This window comes from Antechinus flavipes, chromosome 1 (assembly GCF_016432865.1).
Source record: "Antechinus flavipes isolate AdamAnt ecotype Samford, QLD, Australia chromosome 1, AdamAnt_v2, whole genome shotgun sequence".
Classification (NCBI taxonomy): Eukaryota; Metazoa; Chordata; class Mammalia; order Dasyuromorphia; family Dasyuridae; genus Antechinus; species Antechinus flavipes.
The window spans coordinates 719463616-719484302 of record NC_067398.1 but is presented as its reverse complement, the minus strand read 5'-3'; the positions used below and the strand labels follow the sequence as shown (position 1 = coordinate 719484302).

Here is a 20687-nt window from a genome sequence, read left to right as displayed (position 1 = left end):
CTGGCCTTTTGACATAGGCCTCCTCTCCAAACAGTCCACATTCTAGCCAGACTGGCATACTGCTATATGGCATGCAAAAGACATTTCTCCTGTCTCTGCACCTTTGTCTAGGTTGTGCTGGATGCCTTGAATGCCCTTCCTCCCTCCGCCAAAGCTCAAACCTAGTCCTTCCTCTTCCGAGGCTCATTCCAACCCCTACTACTACTACCTCAGTCACTAGTGTCCAGGCCCCCACAATTTTTCACTGTCCATATTGTTCATACTTAGTGCTATGTATCCAGGACCTTGGGAGGCAGCAGATACCTCCTGCTTGGAGGTCTTTGAGCAGAGATGGAGGACTTAACCACTTACCAGTGATAATAGTGGGGGTTCCTTTCAGTCTTGGGGTCCAAAATCGTCCAATCTCTAAGCAACCCAGTGAGTCAGCAGAGCTCCACGTGAATAACCACTTATTAAAGGGCCCGGACCCTTCAGTGAACAGGACATCCGATCTTGCTCGTGATCTGGGAGCCACAGAGAGCTCGCAGAAGATCTGGGCCATGTTTCTCCAGGGCCTTACTTTGGTAGGCCTTGAAAATCGGGCCCTGGGAGAAGGCAAAGTAAAACTCAGAATTGTTGGACTTTGCTCCCGACCCTCCGGTCGATGATGTATCACAGAAGGGCGTGGAGGGGGAGGTTGTCACAGAACCAGCAAGTTAGGTACTGGTACGTGTGCTGGTAGGTACAGAGAGAAATTTTTCTATTTTTTAATTTGTCCGTCCAACGTTCTTACCCAGAGAACCAAGTGTAATTGCATGTAATGGCTTTCAATATATGTTGTTGACTTTGCAATCTTTTTCAACAATTGAGCTAAAATAACTTGAAAGTCAACTTTAGAAAGCCACGGTCCCTTCGGTAGCCTGGAGATACAAAAGTAAGTTAGGGGACTTTCCGTATCATATTGGGACATCCCACCTTGCTGGGCCTGGTCATGCCCTCATGACCCAAAAGGGTGGAGCTTCTCTAGTTAGCCTTCTCTTATTTTTTAAATACCTTTTTTAATCTTGTTTTTTAAAACAAGGGTATAGGGTTCACTAGACTGCCACAAGGGCGGGGGAGTCTAGTACGCAGACACAAGATAGGAACACCAAGTCTAGATGCTAGGGAACGAAAAGGTTTAGAGAAGACATTGGGACAGTCCTGACCAAGGCCATCGGACTACATCTCCCAGAAGCCCCAGCGGCCTACGAGGGGTTGGACCAGTCCCCCCAATCGACTTCCGGAAAGTACGCCCCTTCCAGATCCTATCTTCTCCTTCCTGGTGATCAGCTCTGCTTCGTTCGGGCCTCGCCGCAAGCGTGTGGCCCGGGGACTGACCAGGCCGGGGAGGGACGAGAAGGAGGTAGGCCCGGGCAGGCGCAGGTGTGCGAGGGTGGGGGAGAAGGCGGAACTTCACCCTCCAGGCTTTTCACGCTCCTTCCCTCCCCCTTGGCTTAGGAGGAGAAGAGGAAAGGGCGGACGCGCAGGAGCATGCGCATTTTCCCAAAATCGCCACCTAAAGTGCACGCCCTCTATTTGAAGTCAATAGCCCATTGGATAAGGCAGGGCAGTGTTAGATCTGAGGCCCAATCAAAGGCTCCGCAGCTGCTTGAGCAGGCTGGATTCTCGCTCTGCGGAGAAAGGGATAATCTGCATAGTTTCTCCCACCTCCTCCAAGGTGATCGCCCCGCCCCTTCCCTAGTCTAAACGCCATTGGATAGAGCACAGGATTGGGTTAGGGTCAAGATCCAATCAGATGCCACTGCCTCCCCGGCAGCCTTGATTCTCATTCTGAGAATGGCAAACCCTAGGAGAGTTTTTCTCTGAGCCTTATCGAAAGATTGCCACGCTTTGCGTGATTTGACTACTATTGGACAGTTAGGGGGCGGGGCTAGAGCTTTTGCCCAATCAAAGCATACTTGCTACCCTCTTTCCCCCCTCTTCCCATTCTAGGCGTTCTCCTACTTAATGACTTCCCTCTACTCCCCTCTTACCTCTGTCAATTCCTCAGGCCTTTGATAACCTTCCCAAATGCTTGGTTCTGAGCTTGCTGCATTTATTAAGTGCCTCTTGTATGTCCCAGCCCGGGGCAGTGTCCCTAGGCATCGAAGCACTGAGCCGCAGGGTAAAATGGTTAGAACTGGGAGTCCTGGATTCACTTCCCGCCAGATCCTGGATGACCCAGGCACCTTTAGAACAGTTACCTGCTAGTGTTGTAGAGAATATTTAGAGAAAGAAAAATGCAGAAAGTAATTTCCTTGGAGTGTGTGTGTGTGTGTGTGTGTGTGTGTGTGTGTGTGTGTGTTGGGGTGGGGGAGGGGATTAGGGGAAGGAGGTGGAGAGCAATGGTATTTCAGGAGGCCCGGGACAGAGGCACAGAGCTAAGAGATGAAAGTCTTATCTGTCCACAGCTAGCTGGTGGAGAAATGGCTACGTCCCTGGACATGGAGTCAGGCAGACAGTTAAAATCTAACAGTGTGACCTGGGGGAGCCACTTCACTCTGCCTGCCTCAGTTTTCTCAGCTGTAAAATGGGGGTAAAAATTGTACCACCCAAAGTTGTGAGGATCAAATGAGATGGCATTTGTAGAGGATAAGTGCTAGCTATTATTTTCTATAGCCCTCATTTTCTCCTGTTCCTCTGCTTGTTCTTCCTTTTATCACCTACTCTTGTTTTTCTCTTCCTGTTCTATAGCCCTCATTTTCTCCTGTTCCTCTGCTTGTTCTTCCTTTTATCTCCTATCCTTGTTTTTCTCCTCCTATTCTATAGTCCTCATTTTCTCCTGTTCCTCTGCTTGTTCTTCCTTTTATCTCCTATCCTTGTTTTTCTCCTCCTATTCTATAGCTCTCATTTTCTCCTGTTCCTCTGCTTGTTCTTCCTTTTATCGCCTATCCTTGTTTTTCTCCTCCTATTCTATAGCCCTCATTTTCTCCTGTTCCTCTGCTTGTTCTTCCTTTTATCACTACCCTTGTTTTTCTCCTCCTATTCTATAGCCCTCATTTTCTCCTGTTCCTCTGCTTCTTTCTTCTTCCTTTTATCACTACCCTTGTTTTTCTCTTCCTATTCTATAGTCCTCATTTTCTCCTGTTCTCTGCTTGTTCTCCTTTTATCTCCTATCCTTGTTTTTCTCCTCCTATTCTATAGCCCTCATTTTCTCCTGTTCTCTGCTTGTTCTTCCTTTTATCACCTATCCTTGTTTTTCTCCTCCTATTCTATAGCTCTCATTTTCTCCTGTTCCTCTGCTTCTTTCTTCCTTCCTTTTATCTCCTATCCTTGTTTTTCTCTTCCTATTCTATAGCTCTCATTTTCTCCTGTTCCTCTGCTTGTTCTTCCTTTTATCTCCTCCTATTCTATAGCCCTCATTTTCTCCTGTTCCTCTGCTTGTTCTTCCTTTTATCTCCTACCCTTGTTTTTCTCCTCCTATTCTATAGCCCTCATTTTCTCCTGTTCCTCTGCTTGTTCTTCCTTTTATCTCCTATCCTTGTTTTTCTCCTCCTATTCTATAGCCCTCATTTTCTCCTGTTCCTCTGCTTGTTCTTCCTTTTATCTCCTATCCTTGTTTTTCTCCTCCTATTCTATAGCTCTCATTTTCTCCTGTTCCTCTGCTTCTTTCTTCCTTCCTTTTATCTCCTACCCTTGTTTTTCTCTTCCTGTTCTATAGTCCTCATTTTCTCCTGTTCCTCTGCTTGTTCTTCCTTTTATCTCCTATCCTTGTTTTTCTCCTCCTATTCTATAGCCTCATTTTCTCCTGTTCCTCTGCTTGTTCTTCCTTTTATCTCCTATCCTTGTTTTTCTCCTCCTATTCTATAGCCCTCATTTTCTCCTGTTCCTCTGCTTCTTTCTTCCTTCCTTTTATCTCCTATCCTTGTTTTTCTCCTCCTATTCTATAGCCCTCATTTTCTCCTGTTCCTCTGCTTCTTTCTTCCTTCCTTTTATCACTACCCTTGTTTTTCTCCTCCTATTCTATAGCCTCATTTTCTCCTGTTCCTCTGCTTGTTCTTCCTTTTATCACTACCCTTGTTTTTCTCCTCCTATTCTATAGCTCTCATTTTCTCCTCTTCCTCTGCTTCTTTCTTCCTTCCTTTTATCTCCTATCCTTGTTTTTCTCTTCCTGTTCTATAGCCCTCATTTTCTCCTTTTCCTCTGCTTGTTCTTCCTCTTATTGTCTATCCTGTTTTTTCTCCTCCTATTTAATCTACCGTCAGGGGCTTCTTAGGTGCCTTTCCAGTCTTCAAGTTAATTATTCTCCTTTTCCAACATTTTTCTCTTCCAAAGTTTCTTTATAGGTATAGGTTGATCTAGATGCTACTGCTGCTGGTGGCAGTTGGCATGTAATATATAAAAGGACATACAGAGTGTAGGGCAGATGTCATCTTCTTTGAGTCTCATAAGAAGTGCTATTCCCATTTTATACATGAGGAAACTGAGGTTTTAAGAATTAAGGACCTACTCAGAGATGCCAGAAGCAGGGTTTGAAGCCAGAATTTGTGGCTCCAAGGCTGGTGCATCTTAGATTACTTTTGAATGGTTGAATTTTGTGCTTCTCTGGTTTCTCTCCTCTCCCCTTCCTCATTTTTCCTTCCCTTTCTTCATGTGCTTCTTTCTCAGTCCTAGGGCCTAGCAATACAAAGGTAGAAATAAGCAGTCCCTAAAAACCCTCACATTGTCCAAAAGAGGCGGGGAACAGGACAGAAAACTTGTGTGTTGGTAATGAAACACACAACATAGACAATGTAGGTTTTGGGGAAGAGCCTCAACCCCAAGATGACCTCTGGACCTGAGCCCTGAAGGGAGCTGGTGTTCTGAGAGGCAGATGGGAGAGGCCCAGGTGGAAGATGAACCATTGTGTACAGGGACATTTTGTCTACATTTAGAGCGTACAAGGGGGAGTCATAGGAGATCAGTCTACAAAGAAAGCATGGATCAACTAATGAAGAGCTTTGTTTGGTTGTTGAACTAAATGACATCACTTTGTCGGGGATCAGGATACAGTGTGTTCCATTGTGAGGGATCAAACCGGCACAAGCTCCGTAGGCTTTCCCATAGGCTGGACACAGAGAGCCAGAAGATCTGGGCTGCAGATGTCTCTCAGTTTGTGTATCATGAAAGACCCTAAATGGCTGATAGAGAAATCTGTATTTTATGCCAGAGGTCATACTCTGAAGTTCTCTGAAGAGGAGGATGCTCTGTGTGGTAATGCAGTGGAAGTAAGGAAGTAGTTAGAAAGTTATTGCCGGAGGAGCAGGAAATGGCCTGAGTTTTCCCCAGTATCCCTTGGAAACAACATTAAATCAAACCTCTAATAGAATTCTGGAGCAACAGAACTACAAAAAGACAGAGTAAAACAATTTTCTAGCCCAAGATGACTTAGAAGGACTTCAGGAAAGGGCTCACGTTGGTAACAGGAGAACACAGTCCACCGGATGGTGTTGTGGCAAGCCAGGGGGAGGCTGTTTGCCACAGAACAGATCAGCAACTGAGAGTCCCTCAGGCCTGGCTCAGCAGGCCAAGTGTGAGGTCCCCCAGGCTTGCTGCAGAAGGCAGGTTGCCGGTACCAGAACTCAGGTAGCAATAGGCAAGACTAAGCCACGCCACCCCAATATAGTGAGGAGGCTGCCAGTATCTGAGGCCCTAGTGCTTGAAGCCTGTGGCTCCCTGCACAAGAAGCTTGGGACAGTATGCCTTGTGTCCTGAGTGCAGAGTTCAACTGAAAAAGACAAAAAGATGAACAAGAAACAAATAAGAACCTTGACCATAATTACTATGTTGACAGAAAAAAATCAAAACAAACTCAGAAGACAGATTTATCAAAGACAGATTTATCTTTGTATAAAACCTGAAAGAGAAATATGGTTGGTCTTGGCTAAAAAACCTTCTTGGAAGAGTCAAAAAGAATTTCAAAAGTCATGTTAGAGAAGTAGAAGAAAAATGAGGAAAAGAAATGAGAGATATGCAAGAAAGGGTCAATAGCCTGGAAAACAAAGGACAAAACTTGACTGAGGATAATAATTCATTAACAACAAAGATTAACCAAATGGAAAAGGATGGAGAAAAGCTAATAGAAGAAAATAATTCTTTAAAAGCTAGAATTGAACAGGTGGAAGCTAATGGCTCTATGAGACATCAAGAATTAGTCAAAGTCAAAGAAATAAAAACAGAAAAACACACATACCTATATATGTATAATATGTAAAATATCTCTTTGGGGGAAAAAACAAACAAACCAACAATCTGGAAAATAGATCCAGGAGAGATCATTTAAAACTTATTAGATTACCTGAAAGCCATAATCAAAAAAAGAGACAGGAAATATCTTTGAAGAAATAATCAAGGAAATTTGCCCTAATATCCTAGAACCAGAGGAGAAAAAGTCATTAAAAGTATCCACCAGTTACCTAAAAGAAATCCCAAAATGAAAACTCCAAGTAATATTGTAGCCAAATCCCAGAATTATCAGGTCAAAGAGAAAATAACTGCAAGTAATCAGAAAGGAATAATTGAAATAGCATGGAGCCACAGTCAGGACTATATAGGACATAGCAACTTCTATATTAAAGGATCACAGGATTTGGAATATGAAATTGTAGAAGGGAAAGGAGTTTGGATTATATCCAAGAATAAACCACTCAGCAAAACTGAACATAATCTTTCAGGGGAAAAGATTTAATAAAACAGGGGACTTTAATTTCTGATGAAAAGAGAGCTGAACAGAAAATTTAAACTTCAAATATTCAAGAGTATTTAAAACTCAAAAGAAGCATAAGAAAGTAAACAGGAAAGGAAAAGCAATCAAACAAACCATGTTGTTCAATAAGATTAAACTGTTTACACCCTACAAAGGAAGATGATACTTGTAAATATTGAGAACTGTGTTTTTATTATGGCAGTTAGAAGGGGTGTATATATAAGTAGAGGGCATGGGTATAAATTGTCATTTAAGTGATGATGTGGAAAAAAATAAGGGGTAAAAAAGTCTTGTACTGGAATAAGAGGAAAAAGGAGGCAAGGAAAATAAATTGCATCTCATGAAGAGGTGCAAAAGACCTCTTATAATAGAAGGGTGACTATTATGTTTGACTTTTAGTCTCATTAATTTTGGGCCAAAGAAATTTATCTATATATAGAAGTAGAAAGAGAAAGAGAAGAGAAAAGAGAGTAGCTAGAAGGGAGGGCAGAAGTAGGAGTTGAGAGGGAAAAAGAGGTCTGATAGAATAGAGGACAAATTGAGGGAAGCTGTGATGAGAAACAAAATATTGGTGAGAGAGACAGGGTGAAAGGAGGGAGAAAAGTATTAATGTGTGTGGGGAGGGGAGATAAGATGAAGAAAAATAATTATAATTGAATGCGAATGGTATGGATTTTCCCATGAAACAGAAGCAGACAGCATAGTTAAATCCTACACTATGTTTTTTACAAATGGATTAAACCCTATGCTGTGTTATTTACAAGAAATACATTTGAAACAGAAATACACAGAGTAAAGGTAAAAGACTGGAGAAAGTTTCTTATGCTTCAGCTGAAATTAAAAAAAAAAAAAACAAGCAGGAGTAGCAATCCTGATTTCATACAAAACAAAAATAGATTTAATTAAAAGAGAAAGGGAAGGAAACGACATTTTGATGAATGTACCATAGACAATGAAGTGACATCAATACTGAACATATATGCACAAGGTGGTATAGCATCCAAATTCTTTTCTGAAGGTTATTAATTTAAGTCTTAAATAGAAAAGAAAAAAAGTGCCATATGCGCAGCACAACATGAGAGGATTCAAAATATTAGACAATAAATTTCCATTTCAAAAAAGCTTATATTATATTATAATTGTATCTCAGAGCTGTATATCTTTTCTTTATTTTCCTATAGATTGTCTTTTGTTCTCAGCTGTGCATTTTTTACTTTATTCTTTTTCACCCTTTCCTACCTCATTACCTTTCTCAAGAAGTATATAATAAAATGTGAGATATGTATTTATCAATATCTATAATCATACACATAGATATATTCATGCATATTTATATAAGGCTGTATTCTGTTAATAAACAGCTTTTTCTCTGAAGGTGGGTAACATCTTTCATAAGTCCAAATTTTTCAAAATTCATTTCCTACCACAACAATATAACAACCTTATATTATGTAGGTATTTTAAGTAGTTTAAAATAACTGATTAATATGGCTGCCATATAGTGTATTTCCTTATTTTTCCCCTTTGATTAAATCTGTTTTAGCTTTAACTTTGAGATCAATGATCACTACTCCTACCTTCTTCTAATCAATTCTACTCCTGGTCATTATTATTATGTTTATGTATATCTCTTATTTCCTATCCCTAATGACTCTTTCGCTTTACTTCTACCACTATCTTGCTTTAGTGACTACTAAACTAACTAACTAGTAACTACCCTGCCTCCAAAAATCACTTCCTTATTCTATTCTCCCAGTCTTTCCCTCCCTCTTTACTCCATTTCCCATTAATCTGTCCTGTTTCTGTTACTATATATTCTTTTTTATACCCATTCCCTTATCCTATACCCTGCCTCTTATTTCCTTATACATTTAGAAGACTTTTATATATACCCTTGTAGATGTTCCCTCTTTAACCCATTCTTGCAACTAAAAGAGCTAGAAAAAGAAACATGTTTTAAATCTCTAAATACCAAAGTAGAAGTTTTGAAAATCAAAAAAGGGATTAATAAAGTTGAAAATAAGAAAACTATTGAAACTAATAAAAGTAAGAGCTACTTTTTTTGAAGAAAAAACAATGAAATTTTGGGCTAATTTGATTAAAAAGAAAAGAAAAACAAATTACCAGTATCAAAAATGAAAAGAGTGAATTCACTATCAGAAAAGAGGAAATTAAAAGAATAATTAGGAGCTATTTTGTCCAACTGCATACCAGTAAATCTGACAATCTAAGTGAAATGGATGAATATTTACAAAAATATAAAATTGCCCAGATTAACAGAAAGAGAAATAAAACTCTTAAGCTCACTTTAGGAAAAGAAATTGAAGCCATAAATGAACTCCCCAAGAAAAAAAAATCTCCAGGATCAAATAGATTTACAAATGAATTCTACCAAACATTTAAAGAATGATTAATTCCAGTACCACATAAACCATTTAGAAAAATAGGTGAAGAAGTCTTCCAAATTCTATTTATGACATAAGTGTGATACTATTCCTGGTTCAGGTATCTGCCATCAGGTCTGAACCAAAACAGAGAAAGTTTCCCTAACAAATATTGATGCAAAAATTAAAAAAAAAATTTGGCGGTGAGATTGCAGTAATTTATTATCAGGATAATAAACTATGACTAGGTGGGACTTATACCAGGAAGGACTGGCTTGTTCAATATTAAAAAAAACTGTCAGCATGATTGACCATATCAATAATAAAACTAAAAGAAATTATATGATTATCTCAATAGATGCAGAAAGAACTTTTGACAAAATACAGCATCCCTTCCTATTAAAAACACTAGAAAGCATAGTAATAAATGGGGTTTTCCTTAAAATGATAAAAGTATCTAAAACTGTCTAGCAAGGATTATATGTAGTGAGGATAAGTTAGAAGCCTCAGTATGATCAGGGAGAAGCAAGGATGTTCATTATTTAATATTATACTAGAAATGTTAGCTTTAGCAATAAGAGAAGAAAAAGAAATAGAAGGAATTAGAATTAGGCAGCAAAGAAACAAAACTATCACTCTGCAAATGATAGGATGGTGTATTTAGGAAATCCTAGATAATCAACTAAAAAAATTGAAATAATTAATTTTAGCAAAGTTTGGAATAGCAAATAAACCCATAATAAATTATCAGTAATTCTTTAGATTGCTTACAAAGCCCAGCAGCAAGAGATAGAGAAATTCCATTTAAAATAACTGTAGACTAAATAAAATATTTGGGAGTCTACTTGCCAGGACAAATACAGGAACTATGTAAACACAATTATAAAACACTTCACTCAAATAAATCCAGTTCTAAATAATTGTAAAAATATCAGTTGCTGAGCTATTATAATAAAAATAGCATTTCTACCTAAATTTATTTATTCAGTCCCAATCAAACTAATAAAAAAAAATAGAAAAAAATAATAATTCATGTAGAAAAATAAAGCAAAGAAAAGTGGCCTAACCATATCAGATTTAAAACTATAATATAAAGCAGCAATCATCAAAAGTATTTGGTAGAAATAGAATGGTAGATTAGTGAAATAGGTTAGGAGCACAAAATATAGTAGTAAGTAACTGTAATAATCTACTGTGTGATAAGCCCAAAGACTTCAGCTTCTGGGATAAGAATTCACTGTTTGACAAAAAGTTGAAAATTGAAAAAACACAATGGCAGAAATTAAGCATAGACAACATCTTACATCATATACCAAAATAAGGTCAAAATGGGTATGGGATTTAAGTATAAAGGTGATACCAATAGCAAATTAGGAGAAAAAGAAATAGTTTATCTATAAGATCTATGGAGAAGGGAAGAATTATGACCAGAGACAGAAAATATTATGTAATGCAAAATGAATAATTTTGATTACATTAAAAAGATTTTGCACAAACAAAGCCAATGCAAACAAGATTAGGAGGAAATGAAAATCTGGAAATCAATTTTTACAGTCAATGTTTCTTGATAAAGGCCTCATTTGTCAAATATAAAGAAGTGAGTAAAAAGGTAAGCCACTCTGCAATTGATAAACAGTCATAAGATATGAAGCAGGTAGTTTTCAGATTAAGAAATTAAAGTTATCTTTTTCTCTCTCCCAACATGATTCATAAAGCAATGTGTAGTAAAAGTAAATATATTTTTAAGAAATTAATATTTAAAACTATTATTACTTTGGAAAAATAAAATACTATTGATGAAAAAGAAATTAAAACTATGTATAGTCATATGTAAAACTCTTGATTATAAAAATGAAAACTAAAACAATTCTGAGGTACCACCTCATACCCATCAGATTGGTGTATATATATATATAAAGGAAATTGCTAAATGTTGGAGAAGATGTGGGGAAATTGGAACACCAGTACATTGTAGGTAGAGTTGTTCTGGAGAAGTTTGTAACTATGCCTACAAGGTAATCACACCCATTGATCCAGCAATACCACCCTAAGTTTGTATCCCCAAGACATCATAAAAATTGGGAAAGGATTCAGATATACAGAAATATTTATAATAGCTTTTTTTGTGATGCAAAGAATTAGAGATTGAGAAGATGCCCATCAAAGATTCCCATGGGGAATGCCTGAACAAATCGTGGCATATGAATGTAATGGATTACTATAACAGTTTAAGAAGTGAAGTGAGCATAACCAGGAGAATATTGTACATAGTAATAGCAACATTGTGCAATCATTGACTTATAGACTTAGCTCTTTCAGCAAGACAGTGATCCAAGGCAATTCCAATAGACTCGTGATGGAAAAAGTCAACCACATCTGGAGAAGGAACTCTGGAGACTGAATGTAGAGGGCTGAAACTCGAGTCGATGCACTGAGGTCAGGACAGCCAAGCACCTGAGGCCAACTACCGATTGGACAATACTCTATGGGCATGGTCCTTACCACTCTCCTGTGCTGGCTCAGTGACTGGTGTATACAGAGAATTGTAGGAGGGATTAGAGGGTGGAGTAAGACTAGCCAGGGTCACTTTGGCCGTGGACTAGGAAGAAGAAGGTTGTTGAGATCTTGCTTCCAACCCCTTCACTTCTACCTCTAAAGACCAAGAATAAAGACTAAGGACTTTTGCTTATCCTGACTCCGGCTGATTCTAAGTATTCTGGGTACTAGGCCAGTTATCACAACTGAATACAGATCAAACCTATTAACCAATTTAATAACAATTTTTCCTTAATCCATACTATTTTCACTTTTTTGTTTTTCCTTTCTTGTGGTTTTTTCCCTTTTGTTCATATTCTCCTGTCACAAGAATAATGTGGAAATATGTTTGATATGATTGTACATGTATAACCATTTTGGGATTGTTGCTGTCTTGGAGAGGAGGGGAGGGAGAAGAAAATTGGAACTTAAAATCTCATTAAAGTGAATGGTGAAAACAAAAAGAAATGTTCTTGTTATAGACCAGGCAAGAGGTGATGAGCTCACATCCAATACTCATGACCACATAGGATCAGACAAACGTAAGGTTTATTTGGCTTGCAGGGTTGAGGAGATTTACTCATTGATTGAGTGAGATCTGAAAGAAGAGTCAGCACTGGCTGAGGGGCAGACCTGGGGGGCCAGAAGGAGATGGATCCTTCCCCAGGAATCAGGAGTTTGAAACAGGGAAGAGTTGGGATGGGGGAGGGGGGGATGGTGACTGTTGTTTTGGATATGTAGAATACGGAGGCATCCATGGGACATGGCAATAGAGGGCCTGGATTCTCAGCCACAGAAGAAGCTTGGTATGCAGCTGATGGACACCTCACCCTGAGATGATGTTAGTGTCCTTGGGAGCTGCTGAGATCACAGGGGTGGGAAAACAAGGAGGGGAAGGGCCTGAGCACCCAGGGCATCAGCACATCCCACCCGTGGAGTGACATGACCATTTGCAATCTGACTCTTGCCTACCTCTCAGGTCATTTCTTTCTTTCTTTTTAACATGTAGATCATTTTATTTTTTTATTATTACCTTTTCATTTTTTAAAAAACATGCAAAGATAGTTTCACCTTTGAAAAATTTTGTGTTCCAATTTTTTTTCCCTCCTTTTCCCCCAATCCTTCCCTTAGAAAGCAAGTAATCCAATATAGGTTAAACATCTACAATTCTTCTATATATATTTCCACATCTATTATACCGCAGAAGAAAAAGCAAATTAAAAAGGGAAAAAATGAGAGAAACAAAACAACAACGAAAAAGATGAAAACACTATGTTGTGGTCCACACTCAGTCCCCACAGTCTCTCTCTGGGTGCAGATGGCTCTCTCCATCCCAAGTCTATTGGAATTGGCCTGAATCATCTCACTGTTGAAAAGGGCCACATCCATCACCGTTAATCATCACATAATCTTGTTGCTGTGCACAGTGTTTGCTTGGTTCTTCTCACTTCACTCAGCATCAGTTCCTTTAAGTCTCCTCATGCCTTTCTGAAATCATCCTGCTGATCGTTTCTTACAGAACAATAATATTCCCTAACATTTATATACTGTAATTTGTTCAAGCTATTCTCCAACTAATGGCTACCCTCTTTCCAGTTCCTTGCCACTACAAAAAAGGCTTCCACAAACATTTTTGCCTATGTGAGTCCCTTTCCCCTTTAAGATCTCAGGGATATGGGCCCAGTAGAAACACTGCTGATCCAACGGCTTGCAGAGCCTGTCAGGCCATTTCTTGTGACTTCGCTTCTTCTACCCTGTCCTGGAAATCTGGGTTTCAGGCCCCTGCCTCCAGGTGTTTCTCCTGGTTGTCTCCGTAGGAGGCCCAGGATTGCCTCTCTGAGTCCCAGCCTTCCTTCCAGGTTTATCTCAGATTTTGCCTCCTGGACAAATCCTTTTCTGAACAATTGATTGTCAGGATCTGCTCCTCAAATTGACTTGGATTCTCTTTTCAATTTGTTGTATCCCAGAGTACAACAGCAAAGATAATAGACGTTTATAGTGGGCCTTAGGGTTCACAAAGTGCTGCCTCAGAACAGCCTAGGGAAGTAGGAATGAGAAAAGGAATTACACCTATTGCAGATGAGGAAACTGAGGCTGACTGACGCAGTGAGTTCTAAGGGTGGGCCCAGGTGGAGGGCGGTGATTCCTGGGCCATCAAAGAAGGAACTATTTCCTTCCCCCCCCCCCCCCCCCAGTCAGTGCTTGGTGTGCCCTCCTGACATTTCTGTGATCCTCCTCTAACCCTGGAGCTGTGGGGGCTTCCCAGGCCAGACCCCATGCTCATTGCTCCCTTTTCTTCCCCAGCTCAGTCTTCTGAGGAATCTGCCCTTCCCCTGACAGAGCAGCATCCAGCAGACATGGCCCCTGACTACCTGACTTCCAGGGCTCAGCAGGTGAGTTAACTTAATTTTGAAGGGACTTCAGAGTATGGACACATTTCTTAGCAATAGCCTGGGACCTGAGACACGGGGGCCATTACTGACTCAAAGAGGAAGGGCTGGAAGGGCTCTCAGAGGGAAATGAAGTCCACGGATCTCCACGGAAGGGAGGTGCTTCCCCAGGGCCACTTGGTGAGAAGTAGAGCTGGAGTGGAGATCTCAGCCAGCCCTACATGGGGCCTTGTTGGCCTTGCCTAGCGTCCATCACCTCTCCATCCCTGTGGCCATTTGTTCATTTGGGATGAACTCAGGACTGGCTGATCTCTGAGGGGTACCGAAGAAATATGGATACAACAGCAAACACTGATGAGCGGGGATGTGGGGCAGACAGAAACACAGGCTCATCATCAGGGAACCTGTCTAAGCATTGGAAGGGTCTCTGACCCATTGGAACGGTCACTGAGCCCTGTGGAGGGTGTTTGGTCAGGAGCATTGGAAGGGTCACTGACCCTTGGTGGGGGGGGTGTTTGGTTAGGAGCAGGTTAGACTGCAGCAGAGGCCTGGACGTGGGCTCCCAACTTTGTTTTTGTTTTTTTGCCATTTTATTAACTGTATTTCACTGTCCCTGGTGTCCTTGTGCATTAAACATTACTGTGAGAAGGCTCCAGGAACCCCCAGGTTAAGAAGTCCCGGACTAGGTAGATGGTCTCAGTTAAATTGTGGTCAGCAATGTTTATATCACCTTCCTTCTGGACTTGGGAACCAGAAAGGTAGGGAATTGTCACCCCCACCCTTCCTCCCCCACCTGGGCCACCAAGTAGGAACTTTGTTGCCTGCTTTAGAATCCAGGGCAAATTTAGGCACACAGTAGGTGCCCACTAAATACTGGCCTGCGAGCTCTGAGCTCCATTCCTCCTCATCCCCCTCAAGTCTCTGCCTGTCTTCCCAGAACCATCCCCCAGCCAGGTGTAGGGTACCCACTGGTGAGTCTGTCCTTTCAGGAGTCGGTGACGTTCCAGGATGTGGCGGTGGACTTCACCCTGGAGGAGTGGGGCTTTCTGGGTCCAGCTCAGAGGGAGCTTTACCAGGAGGTGATGCTGGAGAACTACTGGAACCTGGTGTGCCTGGGTGAGGATCGCTGGCCCTGGACCTTTTCCACTGCAGGAGGCTCAATTCCTTCCTCTCTTCATGCTGAGGGGCCTTTTGGGGGTGTCACAGTGGCCATTTTGGCAAGCAGAGGCCAGACGTTTCAGAGAAGCCTTTTGTGCTCGCTCAGAAGGTCCTGCTCCATCCCCAGTAAAAGGTCTTTGGTTTCCACACTTGGACACTGGCAGTTTGTGTTGGCCATGAGTTTGTTCCTTTTCTGCTTCCTGCTACTTCAAATCAAAGATTCTCCCCTAAAATACCAGGCCGGCTTCCTGAAGGGATTCTTACTCTGGGTCTCAGAACTTGGTTAAGGAATTTTTTTTGGGGGGGTGAGGGGTGGGAGGTAGGGGATTAAATCTTGGTCAACATACTTCACTAATACTGGGGTTTTTTAAAAAATAATTATTTTATGCATTTTAAAATATTCTTTTCAGAAGAGCTCAGTAGGTTTCAGCAAACTGCCAGAGGCTCCTAGACCCAGAAGCATTTAAGAACGCTCCATTGCAATTTCCCATCCTCATAGCATTGCCTATCAGAGCCCAAATCAGCTCTAGGACATCTTCCCACTGAGCTTCCTTCGGCTCATTCTCCTTCTCTCAGACCCTCTCAGCAGGCTTTCCTTCCCCCCAAATCTGAGAGAGGGGGAAAGATGACATTGTCAACTGGCTATCTGAACCCAGCACTTTCCCATTTCTATCGAACAGGGCTTGTGATTTCCAAACCAAACATGATCAATCAACTGGAACAAGGCCGGGCACCCTGGACCCTTGAGGAAGAGGTCCTGAGCGGCACCTGTGGAGGGGAGCCAGGTGAGTCAGGGAGGAAGCCTGTGGGGCCTCAGCTACTTGCATGGGATCAGGGAATCCCATGGGGAGATCCCCAGGCACTGTCTGGGGTCAGCACTCTCAGAGAAATGAACTAGCACCTAAGCCAAGCACTTTCCCAGCATCCCTTTACTCATGTTTTTTTAGTCTTGGGTCAAGAGGTACCCTCTGGAAGAAACTGGCCTTTCTCTTCCCCTTTTCTTTGGAGAGACCGTGAGACAAATATCCAGAATCCTCCAGTCCACCATCCCTTAAGCCACTGAGTTATTCTCTGAATTTTTTCAGGAAAAATTTCTATTAGATATAATCATCTTAATGATTCATTTTTAATTTTTATATCAAACATTCACATAACTTATCTTCACATATTATTTGTATGTTAACTTGGCAACTTCAATATTCATGATTAAAAGAACTAGGAAGATGAATATATCATCAATATATTGATATTAATATTCAACATTGAAAGAACTAATTAGATTAATATAGCATCAATATATTGATATTAACCTTAATATTCAGCATTAATATGGTAAAGCTAATTTCAGAGCCATTTGTATCGTATACAAGGAATTTCAGTGCATAGAGTGTCCTAAGTTTTCAGTTTCTTCTCCAGCCCACACTTAGCTGCCTTGTTCATTCATTCCTCTTCCCTTTTGCTCTTATGTGGTCTCATATATCGTGTGGGTTTGCGATGTCCTTTTTGCCACTTTGCATGATTTCCAGATATTTTTCTCCAGGACACTTGGATGTAAGTGACTTTCCCAGGGAGACACAGCTAGTAAATATTAAATGTTGGAGGCCAGATTTGACCTCAGCTCTATCCACTGCGCCATCTAGCTGTCCCGCAGGTTTCTTTACATTCTTTGTGCTTCCCCATTTGAATTGCATTGTGGTGTGATGTAATTACGTTACCTTGCAGTCCACTAGCTTTTTCCTTTCATGACCAGACTCCCAGAAGGAAGGCTCATCACCCCATTTCTTTTTCACTTCTCAGCCCTTTGCCCTTCGACCACCATCTCCTCTCCAGCACAGACATGCTGTCTAAAAGTTGCTAATTTAACACAGTAGTGACCACAAATGCCCGTTTGGTTCTGCATCTCTGTCCAACCATCATGGCCTGTGCAGAAAGTTTTATAGTCAAAAGCTGGCCCCCAGTCTTTTCTTTGTGGATGTACTTGTTTTCTCTGGGGCTAATACCATTTAATGTGCTCAGAACCATTTCCTTTGTCTCTTGTCATTTCTTCCATTTGGGGAGGGGCTGTGGCTTTTCTTCTAATCAGATCCAACATGAGAAGAATTGACCAGGTAGCTGTTATGGGAAAGTCACTTACTAGGCCCTGGGGACACAGGTAGAAGTGGAGAAGGTTCTGTGGGAGGCAGGAAGGTTTCAGCAGGTAAGGAACAAAGCAGTGTGACAGCTTGCTTGAGCAGCAAAGAGACTGTACTAAGAGCTCAGAGAAGGATCAGGAAAGACTTCCTCCAGGAGTTGAGCCTTCAAGGAACATGAGGGGTTTTCCAGCTTTTATCCACAACCAAATTGCTTTCATAAGTTGGTCTAACCTCAGAACTGACAATAAAGGCCTCTCTCTCTTTTCCCACTGTTCCCCATGGCATTCTTGTTCATGTGGTCCTCCTCTGCATGTAGCCTGGTGATGTTTGGGTAACTCATCACATCCTGAAACAGCTTGATGTTCAGAAACATTTCCTGACCTCATGCCTCATTGGGCTTCTACTTCCTGCAAATGGTGCCCATTGTTCCTGGGTCGGCACCCCCATGCCCTTCTCCTTCACAGCCCTTCAGAAAACTTGCCAAGAAATTATCATCTTTATCCCCTATAAGAAATATGGTTTCTTATTATACAAGACCTGCCCCCTTTTAACTGACTTGTTTCTTTTTAATAAGATAGATCCATCAAAAACCATCTTCAGGCCATCAGGTTCATCCCGCTAAGTTTCAGTGCTAGGCCAAGCATGGCCTTCTTAGATTGGGTCCTCTTGTCCTTTCCTTTTGCATGCTGCCTCCACTTTGGAGATGACTGTGTTTGGAGGCCATGAGTCTGACCACTGGGCTCTCTCTTAGATTTTTGTCTCCTGTGAATTGGGTATCTCCCCTATCTTCCTTATTTGAATGCTACTTTCTGTGGCACATCACTGGAAGGATCTGCATGGTTGGTTTTCCCTCTTTCCCTTCCATTTTGTTTTAAAAGTCTTTCAGTTTAGATGTGCAAATACCTGCTTATCAGCCTTTGTTGTACTCAGTCTATGGCCGAACACTGTCATGCTTATGTTTTAGGCAGTGAAAGTGTACATACCATTCACAGGAAGTTTCCTTAGCAAGCCATTGACTTAAAAAAAAATCAATTTTTTTTTCATTCTTGAACTACTGAGACATATTAGGAACATATTGCAATTTTTATATAATATCAGTTTTGGTGAATATTGATACATGGAGAAGGTATTAGCTGAGTCTAACTTAGATACTCTTAGAATAACCAAGGCCCTGAGTACCCCAGATAGTAAAAAAAACACGTTTCTGTCTTTGGGGAAGGGACTTGGCAATAGAAGCAGACATTTCCAAATGAAGAGAAAAAGAACTCCACAAGTACTGATGCAAGGGTACGAGTGTGCCCATCAGTCATCTTTTAGTATTATGTACCTACGTGATCTAGATCTCAATTGTGCTGTATTGTACTTCAGGGGCTGATACTAGAAAAAATTTCCAACAGTACCTACTAATAAGTTGACCCATGAATTCTAATTTTAACCTCCCTTGGCCCAGTGGCACTGGTAGGCCAAAAGAGAATGATCATTTTAGTAACTGTTCTTGAAAAACTCCCAATTGTTATCTAGAACAATTTATTCAATTCCCAGGACTACCAAGATTTTATTGATGTACCTGTCTTCCGCATCCCCTACAAATTTAATTACTTTTTTATTTTTTTATAATTTATGTCAATTTAGTGATAACCAAGTAAAATAGTATGGTATTTTTTTGTATTTCTCCTATTATTAGTATCTGGAACATGTTTTTATATGATTGTTGATAATTTGTGATTCTTTTCAAAACTATTTTTGTCCTTTGACCATTAATTTTTTCAGCATGATCTATTCTCAGTGTTCTCAATGAAGCCATGCTGCCTCTTTGAGATCACTGCTTCCTTTTCTAGAAGGTGTCTGATCATCCTTATAATGATACATTCTAGAATTTTGCTGGCAATAAACATCAAGCTTACTGACCAGTCGTTTCCTAGGGTTGTCCCACACTCTTTGCATTGTTTTGCAGACCACTGACAGGAACTCTGCAATTACAGTTATCCCTTCTTTGGATACAAACAGTTCTTACTTTTAAAAATTTACATTATACAAATTAGATTTTACATAAAGAATTGTGAAAGAAATTCATTCTTTTAAAAAAAAATCTGTTAATTTTACTATGTGATACTCTATGCGCTCACTCTCTCTCTCTCTCTCTCTCTCTCTCTCTCACATTCTTGCTCATTCTCTTTCTTCACACCTGCTTCAAACTGGTTTCCCCCTCGCCCCCCAATAACAATAACCAAAAAAACCCATTTAAAAAAAAAATGTGAGTGAAAGCAGAACCAATGGGACCTGGCTTGAGATCTCCAGCACAAAGAGAGGAGACCCTTTGTTCCCCTCTGCCCACATGTCCAGTCCCTGCTGGTCTGTCTTTTCTTAGTCTGTACTGAAGTGCTAAAAGTGTGTCCCCTGTCATCATTGCATGTCCCCTATTGTCTCCTTTCTGTAACTGTATTCAACCCCCACATATCTGTTCCCTGCATATTCTTCCTCTCAGTTTTTGCCAGTTCTCCATATGGCTGGCCCTGGCCCCCACCTCCTCCTTTTCCTTCTCTGTCTCCAGCCTCCTTCCTTCACGGGTATATAGTCCCATTTCTATCTCCTTCCCTTTCCTATGTTCAGCAGCAAATTTGCCTTATGTAAAAATTGTTTTATATGGAAGTGTGCAGAATGATCCACTTACATAAAGTGAGAACTGTCTGTCCTCTGTTATATAGTCTCATTACCTGGGACCAGTAGCTTCAACTCACAAACTTATCATAGCCTGTGGTTTCTATCTTTGTAAATGTGCAGAATAATGATGTATAGAGAATTATCATAGTTAGAAAGATTATGGATTAGGAGCCATAAGATTGACACTTATTAACATGACACTGTGCAAGTCACTGAATCACTCTGAATCTTACTTTCTTTGTTAGGAAAATGTAATAACTCCTTGATTCTGATATTTTGAGGATCAGTGTAACATACTTTTGTAAATTTTTATTGACTTTGTAAACATTCAGTATCACTATTAATGATTGTTTTATCTTTAAAAGTTTGATAGTCTTTTGATGAGGGAGACAGAAGATAAGACTGAATATAATGCAGAGGTAGCAGAAGCTTCTGACATTTTAAAATTTTCTTTCAGAGTGGAAGACTGAAACTGAAACTAAGTATTCAACCCCTAATACATTCATTTTTTGGGAACAATCGTCCCGGGAAAAATTCATAAAGGACACTGCCTGTGTCTCCAAATTGGGAGAAGGCTCTGAATGTCACTCCAGCTTAGAGAAGAAGGAGAAAAAGGAGAAGAAACATTCCAGGCAAGTAAAAATCACCCAGTGGAAAATTCCTAATGAAGCAAGATGCCATGAATTAAATCAGAATGGCAAAAAGATTTAGGACAAGTCCCTTT

The 20687-nt window shown here is 40.6% G+C and overlaps 1 protein-coding gene across 1 annotated transcript; it reads left to right on the top strand.

Annotated features, from left to right (window-relative positions):
• The first annotated feature begins 357 nt into the window (after positions 1–357).
• LOC127548803 (zinc finger protein 184-like) lies at positions 358–20674 on the top strand. The gene is made up of 5 exons (XM_051976400.1): positions 358–1381; positions 13927–14015; positions 15002–15128; positions 15851–15955; positions 20421–20674. The coding sequence occupies exons 2-5, from the start codon at positions 13980–13982 to the stop codon at positions 20672–20674; spliced, it is 522 nt and encodes a 173-aa protein (XP_051832360.1). The 5' UTR covers positions 358–1381; positions 13927–13979.
• The last annotated feature ends 13 nt before the right edge of the window (positions 20675–20687 follow it).

Excerpts from the sequence above, each read along its gene's own strand:
- LOC127548803 (XM_051976400.1), top strand. The coding sequence starts at position 13,980 with ATGGCCCCTGACTACCTGACTTCCAGGGCTCAGCAG. Across the intron at positions 14,016-15,001 it reads TGACTTCCAGGGCTCAGCAG|GAGTCGGTGACGTTCCAGGA; the intron begins GTGAGTTAACTT and ends CTGTCCTTTCAG. Across the intron at positions 15,956-20,420 it reads CACCTGTGGAGGGGAGCCAG|AGTGGAAGACTGAAACTGAA; the intron begins GTGAGTCAGGGA and ends ATTTTCTTTCAG.